This window comes from Coregonus clupeaformis, chromosome 25 (assembly GCF_020615455.1).
Source record: "Coregonus clupeaformis isolate EN_2021a chromosome 25, ASM2061545v1, whole genome shotgun sequence".
NCBI lineage: Eukaryota > Metazoa > Chordata > Actinopteri > Salmoniformes > Salmonidae > Coregonus > Coregonus clupeaformis.
Genome location: NC_059216.1, coordinates 15,488,919 through 15,501,469, shown reverse-complemented (window position 1 = coordinate 15,501,469; position 12,551 = coordinate 15,488,919). Strand labels below are relative to the sequence as shown.

General features: G+C 41.5%; 1 protein-coding gene across 1 annotated transcript; it reads left to right on the top strand.

Moving 5' to 3' along the window:
- The first annotated feature begins 8,348 nt into the window (after window positions 1–8,348).
- On the top strand, window positions 8,349–12,159 carry cfd (complement factor D (adipsin)). The gene is made up of 5 exons (XM_041870128.2): window positions 8,349–8,458; window positions 8,789–8,945; window positions 9,319–9,460; window positions 9,752–10,012; window positions 11,436–12,159. The coding sequence occupies exons 1-5, from the start codon at window positions 8,401–8,403 to the stop codon at window positions 11,583–11,585; spliced, it is 768 nt and encodes a 255-aa protein (XP_041726062.1). The 5' UTR covers window positions 8,349–8,400; the 3' UTR covers window positions 11,586–12,159.
- Window positions 12,160–12,551: the final 392 nt, after the last annotated feature.

Sequence of the window (12,551 nt, the reverse complement as noted above, 5' to 3'; positions counted from 1 at the left end):
CCCTGCACATCGACTCAGTACTGGTACTCCCTGTATATAGCCATGTTATTACCTCGTACCCCCTGCACATCCACTCAGTACTGGTACTCCCTGTATACAGCCATGTTATTACCTCGTACCCCCTGCACATCGACTCAGTACTGGTACTCCCTGTATACAGCCATGTTATTACCTCGTACTCCCCTGCACATCCACTCAGTACTGGTACTCCTGTATACAGCCATGTTATTACCTCGTACCCCCTGCACATCCACTCAGTACTGGTACTCCCTGTATATAGCCATGTTATTACCTCGTACCCCTGCACATCCACTCAGTACTGGTACTCCCTGTATATAGCCATGTTCTTACCTCGTACCCCTGCACATCGACTCAGTACTGGTACTCCCTGTATATAGCCATGTTATTACCTCGTAACCCCTGCACATCGACTCAGTACTGGTACTCCCTGTATACAGCCATGTTATTACCTCGTACCCCCTGCACATCCACTCAGTACTGGTACTCCCTGTATACAGCCATGTTATTACCTCGTACCCCCTGCACATCCACTCAGTACTGGTACTCCCTGTTCAGCCATGTTCTTACCTCGTGCCCCTGCACATCGACTCAGTACTGGTACTCCCTGTATACAGCCATGTTATTACCTCGTACCCCTGCACATCCACTCAGTACTGGTACTCCTGTATATAGCCATGTTATTACCTCGTACCCTGCACATCCACTCAGTACTGGTACTCCCTGTATACAGCCATGTTATTACCTCGTACCCCCTGCACATCGACTCAGTACTGGTACTCCCTGTATATAGCCATGTTATTACCTCGTACCCCCTGCACATCGACTCAGTACTGGTACTCCCTGTATATAGCCATGTTATTACCTCGTACCCCCTGCACATCGACTCAGTACTGGTACTCCCTGTATATAGCCATGTTATTACCTCGTACCCCCTGTATATCGACTCAGTACTGGTACTCCCTGTATATAGCCATGTTATTACCTCGCACCCTGTATATCGACTCAGTACTGGTACTCCTGTATATAGCTATGTTATTACCTCGTCACTCCCTGTATATCGACTCAGTACTGGTACTCCCTGTATATAGCCATGTTATTACCTCGTACCCCCTGCACATCGACTCAGTACTGGTACTCCCTGTATATAGCCATGTTATTACCTCGTACCCCTGCACATCGACTCAGTACTGGTACTCCCTGTATACAGCCATGTTCTTACCTCGTACCCCCTGCAAATCCACTCAGTACTGGTACTCCCTGTATACAGCCATGTTCTTACCTCATACCCCTGCACATCGACTCAGTACTGGTACTGCCTGTATACAGCCATGTTCTTACCTCGTACCCCTGCACATCGACTCAGTACTGGTACTCCCTGTATATAGCCATGTTATTACCTCGTACCCCTGCACATCGACTCAGTACTGGTACTCCCTGTATACAGCCATGTTCTTACCTCGTACCCCCTGCACATCGACTCAGTACTGGTACTCCCTGTATACAGCCATGTTCTTACCTCGTACCCCCTGCACATCGACTCAGTACTGGTACTCCCTGTATATAGCCATGTTCTTACCTCGTACCCCCTGCACATCGACTCAGTACTGGTACTCCCTGTATATAGACATGTTCTTACCTCGTACCCCCTGAACATCGACTCAGTACTGGTACTCCCTGTATATAGCTATGTTATTACCTCGTACCCCCTGCACATCGACTCAGTACTGGTACTCCCTGTATATAGCCATGTTATTACCTCGTACCCCTGCACATCCACTCAGTACTGGTACTCCCTGTATATAGCTATGTTATTACCTCGTACCCCCTGCACATCGACTCAGTACTGGTACTCCCTGTATATAGCTATGTTATTACCTCGTACCCCCTGCACATCCACTCAGTACTGGTACTCCCTGTATATAGCTATGTTATTACCTCGTACCCCCTGCACATCCACTCAGTACTGGTACTCCCTGTATATAGCCATGTTATTACCTCGTACCCCCTGTATATAGACTCAGTACTGGTACTCCCTGTATACAGCCATGTTATTACCTAGTACCCCTGTATATCCACTCAGTACTGGTACTCCCTGTATATAGCCATGTTATTACCTGGTACCCCTGCACATCCACTCAGTACTGGTACTCCCTGTATACAGCCATGTTCTTACCTCATACCCCCTGCACATCCACTCAGTACTGGTACTCCCTGTATATAGCTATGTTATTACCTGGTACCCCTGCACATCCACTCAGTACTGGTACTCCCTGTATATAGCCATGTTATTACCTGGTACCCCTGCACATCCACTCAGTACTGGTACTCCCTGTATACAGCCATGTTCTTACCTCATACCCCTGCACATCCACTCAGTACTGGTACTCCCTGTATATAGCCATGTTCTTACCTGGTACCCCTGCACATCCACTCAGTACTGGTACTCCCTGTATACAGCCATGTTCTTACCTCATACCCCCTGCACATCCACTCAGTACTGGTACTCCCTGTATATAGCTATGTTATTACCTGGTACCCCTGCACATCCACTCAGTACTGGTACTCCCTGTATACAGCCATGTTATTACCTCATACCCCCTGCACATCCACTCAGTACTGGTACTCCCTGTATATAGCCATGTTATTACCTGGTACCCCCTGCACATCCACTCAGTACTGGTACTCCCTGTATATAGCCATGTTATTACCTGGTACCCCCTGCACATCCACTCAGTACTGGTACTCCCTGTATACAGCCATGTTATTACCTCATACCCCCTGCACATCCACTCAGTACTGGTACTCCCTGTATATAGCCATGTTATTACCTGGTACCCCTGCACATCGACTCAGTACTGGTACTCCCTGTATATAGCCATGTTATTACCTGGTACCCCCTGCACATCGACTCAGTACTGGTACCCCCTGTATATAGCCATGTTTTTACCTGGTACCCCCTGCACATCGACTCAGTACTGGTACCCCCTGTATATAGCCATGTTATTACCTTGTACCCCCTGCACATCGACTCAGTACTGGTACCCCCTGTATATAGCCATGTTATTACCTGGTACCCCCTGCACATCGACTCAGTACTGGTACTCCCTGTATACAGCCATGTTATTACCTCATACCCCCTGCACATCCACTCAGTACTGGTACTCCCTGTATATAGCCATGTTATTACCTGGTACCCCTGCACATCGACTCAGTACTGGTACTCCCTGTATACAGCCATGTTATTACCTCATACCCCCTGCACATCCACTCAGTACTGGTACTCCCTGTATATAGCCATGTTATTACCTCGTACCCCCTGTATATCGACTCAGTACTGGTACTCCCTGTATACAGCCATGTTATTACCTCATACCCCCTGCACATCCACTCAGTACTGGTACTCCCTGTATATAGCCATGTTATTACCTGGTACCCCCTGCACATCAACTCAGTACTGGTACCCCCTGTATATAGCCATGTTATTACCTGGTACCCCCTGCACATCGACTCAGTACTGGTACTCCCTGTATACAGCCATGTTATTACCTCATACCCCCTGCACATCCACTCAGTACTGGTACTCCCTGTATATAGCCATGTTATTACCTGGTACCCCTGCACATCGACTCAGTACTGGTACTCCCTGTATACAGCCATGTTATTACCTCATACCCCTGCACATCCACTCAGTACTGGTACTCCCTGTATATAGCCATGTTATTACCTCGTACCCCCTGTATATCGACTCAGTACTGGTACTCCCTGTATACAGCCATGTTATTACCTCATACCCCCTGCACATCCACTCAGTACTGGTACTCCCTGTATAAAGCCATGTTATTACCTGGTACCCCTGCACATCGACTCAGTACTGGTACTCCCTGTATACAGCCATGTTCTTACCTCGTACCCCCTGCACATCCACTCAGTACTGGTACTCCCTGTATATAGCCATGTTATTACCTGGTACCCCCTGCACATCCACTCAGTACTGGTACTCCCTGTATACAGCCATGTTATTACCTCGTACCCCCTGTATATCGACTCAGTACTGGTACTCCCTGTATATAGCCATGTTATTACCTCGTACCCCTGCACATCCACTCAGTACTGGTACTCCCTGTATATAGCCATGTTATTACCTCGTACCCCCTGTATATCGACTCAGTACTGGTACTCCCTGTATATAGCCATGTTATTACCTCGTACCCCCTGTATATCGACTCAGTACTGGTACTCCCTGTATATAGCCATGTTATTACCTCGTACCCCCTGTATATCGACTCAGTACTGGTACTCCCTGTATATAGCCATGTTATTACCTCGTACCCCCTGCACATCCACTCAGTACTGGTACTCCCTGTATATAGCCATGTTATTACCTGGTACCCCCTGCACATCGACTCAGTACTGGTACTCCCTGTATATAGCTATGTTATTACCTCGTACCCCCTGTATATCGACTCAGTACTGGTACTCCCTGTATATAGCTATGTTATTACCTCGTACCCCCTGTATATCGACTCAGTACTGGTACTCCCTGTATATAGCTATGTTATTACCTCGTACCCCCTGTATATCGACTCAGTACTGGTACTCCCTGTATATAGCCATGTTATTACCTCGTACCCCCTGCACATCCACTCAGTACTGGTACTCCCTGTATATAGCCATGTTATTACCTCGTACCCCCTGTATATCGACTCAGTACTGGTACTCCCTGTATACAGCCATGTTATTACCTCATACCCCCTGCACATCCACTCAGTACTGGTACTCCCTGTATATAGCCATGTTATTACCTGGTACCCCTGCACATCGACTCAGTACTGGTACTCCCTGTATACAGCCATGTTCTTACCTCGTACCCCCTGCACATCCACTCAGTACTGGTACTCCCTGTATACAGCCATGTTATTACCACGTACCCCCTGTATATCGACTCAGTACTGGTACTCCCTGTATATAGCCATGTTATTACCTCGTACCCCTGCACATCCACTCAGTACTGGTACTCCCTGTATATAGCCATGTTATTACCTCGTACCCCCTGTATATCGACTCAGTACTGGTACTCCCTGTATATAGCCATGTTATTACCTCGTACCCCCTGTATATCGACTCAGTACTGGTACTCCCTGTATATAGCCATGTTATTACCTCGTACCCCCTGTATATCGACTCAGTACTGGTACTCCCTGTATATAGCCATGTTATTACCTCGTACCCCCTGCACATCCACTCAGTACTGGTACTCCCTGTACATAGCCATGTTATTACCTGGTACCCCCTGCACATCGACTCAGTACTGGTACTCCCTGTATATAGCCATGTTATTACCTCGTACCCCCTGCACATCCACTCAGTACTGGTACTCCCTGTATATAGCCATGTTATTACCTCGTACCCCCTGCACATCGACTCAGTACTGGTACTCCCTGTATATAGCCATGTTATTACCTGGTACTCCCTGTATACAGCCATGTTATTACCTGGTACCCCCTGCACATCGACTCAGTACTGGTACTCCATGTATATAGCCATGTTATTACCTCGTACCCCCTGCACATCGACTCAGTACTGGTACTCCCTGTATATAGCCATGTTATTACCTGGTACCCCCTGTATATAGCCATGTTATTACCTGGTACTCCCTGTATATAGCCATGTTATTACCTGGTACTCCCTGTATATAGCCATGTTATTACCTCGTACCCCCTGTATATAGACTCAGTACTGGTACTCCCTGTATATAGCCATGTTATTACCTCGTACCCCCTGCACATCGACTCAGTACTGGTACCCCCTGTATATAGCCATGTTATTACCTGGTACTCCCTGTATATAGCCATGTTATTACCTGGTACCCCCTGTATATAGCCATGTTATTACCTGGTACTCCCTGTATATAGCCATGTTATTACCTGGTACTCCCTGTATATAGCCATGTTATTACCTCGTACCCCCTGTATATAGACTCAGTACTGGTACTCCCTGTATATAGCCATGTTATTACCTCATACCCCCTGCACATCCACTCAGTACTGGTACCCCCTGTATATAGACTCAGTACTGGTACTCCCTGTATATAGCCATGATGTGTTTAACTCTGCATGACTGTAAAAGGTGGTCAGTCTAGCATGGGGGTAGTTTGGTGAATGGTGTATTCTCATGTTTTATCAAATGTTGTCTCTTAATGTGTCTATAATACATTACTAGGCTACAGTTGTTTTTCATCTGTATCATTAGATTGGCTGAGTAGCTGTTTTTAATCTGTATCATTAGATTGGCTGAGTAGCTGTTTTTAATCTGTATCATTAGATTGGCTGAGTTGCTGTTTTTAATCTGTATCATTAGATTGGCTGAGTTGCTGTTTTTAATCTGTATCATTAGATTGGCTGAGTTGCTGTTTTTAATCTGTATCATTAGATTGGCTGAGTTGCTGTTTTTAATCTGTATAATTAGATTGGCTGAGTTGCTGTTTTTAATCTGTATCATTAGATTGGCTGAGTTGCTGTTTTTAATCTGTATCATTAGATTGGCTGAGTTGCTGTTTTTAATCTGTATCATTAGATTGACTGAGTTGCTGTTTTTAATCTGTATCATTAGATTGGCTGAGTTGCTGTTTTTAATCTGTATAATTAGATTGGCTGAGTTGCTGTTTTTAATCTGTATCATTAGTTTGGCTGAGTTGCTGTTTTTAATCTGTATCATTAGATTGGCTGAGTTGCTGTTTTTAATCTGTATCATTAGATTGGCTGAGTTGCTGTTTTTAATCTGTATCATTAGATTGGCTGAGTTGCTGTTTTTAATCTGTATCATTAGATTGGCTGAGTTGCTGTTTTTAATCTGTATCATTAGATTGGCTGAGTAGCTGTTTTTAATCTGTATAATTAGATTGGCTGAGTAGCTGTTTTTAATCTGTATCATTAGATTGGCTGAGTAGCTGTTTTTAATCTGTATCATTAGATTGGCTGAGTTGCTGTTTTTCATCTGTATCATTAGATTGGCTGAGTAGTTGTTTTTCATCTGTATCATTAGATTGGCTGAGTTGCTGTTTTTAATCTGTATCATTAGATTGGCTGAGTTGCTGTTTTTCATCTGTATCATTAGATTGGCTGAGTAGTTGTTTTTCATCTGTATCATTAGATTGGCTGAGTTGCTGTTTTTAATCTGTATCATTAGATTAGCTGAGTAGCTGTTTTTATTCACGGGAAGAGGAGTCATTCTTCTCTTCTCTTGCAGAACTGTTCTGTTTCCTGTATCTCTTCAGTGTAAACGTTCAGCTCTAACAGATTGAGGTGGTTACAACACTTCAGATGTGTAATGAGCATTAGGACGTCTTTGGGTCTACGCGATCAGATAACATATAACACATAACATACAACATATAACACATAACATATAACATATAACATATAACACATAACACATAACATAACACATAACATATAACATATAACACATAACACATAACATATAACATATAACATATAACACATAACATATAACACATAACATATAACATATAACACATAACACATAACACATAACACATAACATATAACATATAACATATAACATATAACACATAACACATAACACATAACATAACACATAACATATAACACATAACACATAACATATAACATATAACACATAACACATAACACATAACACATAACACATAACATATAACATATAACATATAACATATAACACATAACATATAACATATAACATATAACATATAACATATAAAATATAACACATAACACATAACACATAACATATAACATATAACACATAACATATAACACATAACATATAACATATAACATATAACATATAACACATAACACATAACACATAACACATAACACATAACACATAACATATAACATATAACACATAACACATAACATATAACACATAACATATAACATATTACATATAACACATAACACATAACACATAACACATAACACATAACACATAACACATAACATATATAAGATAAGTAATACAACATGTTTCCATTTGATAATTGTTTAAATGTATGTGATATATAGACTGACAAACTGAACAATTTCTTCATTTACATATTTGACTATTTGGTTTTACATTCGAGCAAAAAAAGATGTTGAAACTTAATGAACATGAAACCCTAGACAACTAATTCTAAAAGAGAAAGTGTGAGAACTGAGAACAATCTCCTTTCCTGTTTTTCATGTCGGAGTTATGGGAATGTTGGAGACATGTCCTCCCCTCGCCTCTGCGCCAACTTGGCTGATTTATAGATTTCCTCCCTTTCTATGTTCAGAATAATACTGTGTGTTCTCTTCTCTGAGAGACCCAGTAACCAGACAGACTGACACCATGGGCTGTGAGAGAGGGTTGTTCCTGACTGCTGCTCTGCTGGCTGTCTTTTCATGCAGTAAGTGTATTCTTCTACAATAATGGCTTTTCTCAATAAGAAAATATGACCTACACTGCATTCTACTTGCTTTCAGGTGTTTATTGGCATGACGGTTCCAAAGCCAAACAAACAAAATCTCTCTGCAAACTCTTTTGAATTGATTTGAATTATTTGGTCGCCTATGAATTACCATTAGACTTTTTTGAAGAACCCTTAGGCCGATTTCTGTTCTGATTTTCTATGACTGAATTGCCTGTTCCTAAAACGCTATCAGATCAAAGATATCTATGCACCTATCGACATGTTTAGATCCAGATTTATGATTCTCTATCTGCGGCCTATGTTCAGGTGATGCTATCACCGGCGGGCGAGAGGCGGAGGCCCACTCCCGTCCCTACATGGCCTCGCTGCAGGTCGCCGACGGCGGCAGGATGAAACATGAGTGCGGAGGGTTTCTGGTGGCTGATCAGTGGGTGATGAGTGCCGCCCACTGCTTTCTCTCTGGGTGAGTTCGCCTGTAGTGGAGGTTATCATGTTTCTACGCTACCGGTATTATAGGAACATTTTACCGTAGTACAAGTTCACAGTATATGCACAATCAATTACAGTAAATGGAAAATTTGAAAATAAAATGATGCTCCAATTGTCCAGTCAAACTGATGCACACATTATATGAACTGCATTTTGCAACACATTATTAATTTGACGACCTATTTAAAATGTTTATGAAGTTGAAGCTGATGAAATTATTCACTGGTCAGGGCAGTCTATATCAACAACATCATCATCATCACCATCATGATCACCACCATCATCATCATCATCATCATCAGTTGTTGTAACTGAAATTTGTTTGTGCTGTTTGTTTTGATTGACAGGTCAGAAGGGAGGAAGGTCGTCCTAGGGGCTCACTCTCTGAACGAACCAGAGGATTCTAAACAAACTTTTGACATTGTTCAAGTGTTCAGTCACCCTGCTTTCAGCATATCTAACTATGATAATGACATTGCTTTGGTCAAGGTAAGTCACATACCAGTCTCCCCTCTGTGTCTCTCTGTGTCTCTCCTCTGTGTCAGTCTCCTCGTACTGTCAGGTCAGTGCAACCCAACTCCAACAGTTGGTTTTAAGACCAGCTTGTGGTTTGCCTCCCAATTGGTACCCTATTACCGTCACCGTGCACTACTTTGGACCACTTTGACTACTTTTTGGGTCAAAAGTAGTGCACTATATAGGAAGTAGGGTGCCATTTGGGGAACACGCTACATGTTCTCTTGCCTCAGACCAAAACATTTTTTTATCTATGATTGGCAGCTGGACCGGCCAATCGTGGCCAGTGATGCTGTAAAGTCCCTGAAGTTCCAGCGTGACGGTGCAGCTGACCCAGACACGGACCAGGAAGTCAACACGGCGGGGTGGGGGTCACTGAACAACCTGGGGTCACGACCTGACAAGCTACAGGAACTGGTCATCGCTGTGATGAACCGTGTTCGATGCGGCCGCAGTGACTACTATGGCAGGAAGTTCACCAACAACATGCTGTGTGCTGCCAGCACACGCAGCGACACCTGTGATGTAAGTCTACCACATAATATTACGTAATATAATGTAGACTGTAAAAATATACGTCTACCAGATCTTCAATATGGTCTACATGTTGTAATTACATTAATATGTCTACATGTTGTAATTACATTAATATGTCTACATGTTCTAATTACATTAATATGTCTACATGTTCTAATTACATTAATATGTCTACATGTTCTAATTACATTAATATGTCTACATGTTGTAATTACATTAATATGTCTACATGTTCTAATTACATTAATATTTCTACATGTTGTATTTACATTAATATGTCTACATGTTGTATTTACATTAATATGTCTACATGTTGTAATTACATTAATATGTCTACATGTTCTAATTACATTAATATGTCTACATGTTGTAATTACATTAATATGTCTACATGTTGTATTTACATTAATATGTCTACATGTTGTAATTACATTAATATGTCTACATGTTCTAATTACATTAATATGTCTACATGTTCTAATTACATTAATATGTCTACATGTTCTAATTACATTAATATGTCTACATGTTGTAATTACATTAATATGTCTACATGTTGTATTTACATTAATATGTCTACATGTTGTAATTACATTAATATGTCTACATGTTCTAATTACATTAATATGTCTACATGTTGTAATTACATTAATATGTCTACATGTTGTAATTACATTAATATGTCTACATGTTCTAATTACATTAATATGTCTACATGTTGTAATTACATTAATATGTCTACATGTTGTATTTACATTAATATGTCTACATGTTGTAATTACATTAATATGTCTACATGTTCTAATTACATTAATATGTCTACATGTTCTAATTACATTAATATGTCTACATGTTCTAATTACATTAATATGTCTACATGTTGTAATTACATTAATATGTCTACATGTTGTATTTACATTAATATGTCTACATGTTGTAATTACATTAATATGTCTACATGTTGTATTTACATTAATATGTCTACATGTTCTAATGACATTAATATGTCTACATCTTCCATCGATAAATTCCTGTTGATGTATGGATAGACAGAAAGAACCAATATTCCTCAATATTGTCTACTGACATTATAATTGGCTCATTCATTCCCCCTCCTGTCCCCTGTAACTATTTCCCAGGACGTTGCTGTAAATGAGAATGTGTTCTCAGTGAACATACGTTGTGAAATAAGGATTAATTAAAATATATTTATAATGACAGAAATAACCTTTAGTGGTCTGAGGAATCTTCATATTGTTGCTAACGTTTGAGTGTGTGTGTTTGTGTGTGTGTGTGTGTGTGTGTGTGTGTGTGTGTGTGTGTGTGTGTGTTTGTGTTTGTGTGTTTGTGTGTTTGTGTGTGTGTGTGTGTTTGTGTGTTTGTGTGTTTGTGTGTTTTTGTAATCCCTCAGGGGGATTCTGGAGGTCCTCTCCTGTATAATGGTGTTGCAGTTGGGATCACTTCAAATGGAGGGAAGAAGTGTGGATCCAGCAAGAAGCCTGGTTTATACACCACCATCTCCCACTACAGCCAGTGGATAGACAGGACCATGACCCAGTAGAAGCCTGGTTATACACCACCATCTCCCACTACAGCCAGTGGATAGACAGGACCATGACCCAGTAGAAGCCTGGTTTATACACCACCATCTCCCACTACAGCCAGTGGATAGACAGGACCATGACCCAGTAGAAGCCTGGTTTATACACCACCATCTCCCACTACAGCCAGTGGATAGACAGGACCATGACCCAGTAGAAGCCTGGTTATACACCACCATCTCCCACTACAGCCAGTGGATAGACAGGACCATGACCCAGTAGAAGCCTGGTTATACACCACCATCTCCCACTACAGCCAGTGGATAGACAGGACCATGACCCAGTAGAAGCCTGGTTTATACACCACCATCTCCCACTACAGCCAGTGGATAGACAGGACCAACAGAAGCAGGTTATGTCCCACATGTCACCGATTTCCACATGTAGTGCACTTCTTTTGACCAGGACTCATAGGACCGTGACCTAGTAATACATTAAAACAACATTCATTATATTATATCACTTTATGAAACATATAATCATACCTTATGTAAAAATCACCCCAATAAACCATTCACATGAATCAATAAAGTATGTTGTAGTTTTGGGTCTATGTTTCATTCTAAGATATTTGGGGCAAATAGACTATGAAAAGATAAAACATTTTGTGACATTCAAATGATACATACATTATGGTTCTATTATTACCCTATCAGTGATGACATTCTGGTTGTATTATAACCCTATCAGTGATGACATTCTGGTTCTATTATTACCCTATCAGTGATGACATTCTGGTTGTATTATTACCAAAAAAAATTTAAAAAAAAAATTACCTCCCTCCAAAGATGCTTCTTACGGAGCCACTCCTTAGTTGCCCTGGCTGTGTGTTTCGGGTCGTTGTCATGCTGAAAGACCCAGCCACGACCCATCTTCAATGCTCTTACTGAGGGAAGGAGGTTGTTGGCCAAGATCTCGCGATACAT

What these genes read in the sequence shown, in the direction of transcription:
- cfd (XM_041870128.2), top strand. Translation starts at nt 8,401, where the DNA reads ATGGGCTGTGAGAGAGGGTTGTTCCTGACTGCTGCTCTGCTGGCTGTC. An exon ending in GCTGGCTGTCTTTTCATGCA is followed by an intron (nt 8,459 to 8,788) that starts GTAAGTGTATTC and finishes GCCTATGTTCAG; the next exon opens with GTGATGCTATCACCGGCGGG. An exon ending in ATGACATTGCTTTGGTCAAG is followed by an intron (nt 9,461 to 9,751) that starts GTAAGTCACATA and finishes TATGATTGGCAG; the next exon opens with CTGGACCGGCCAATCGTGGC.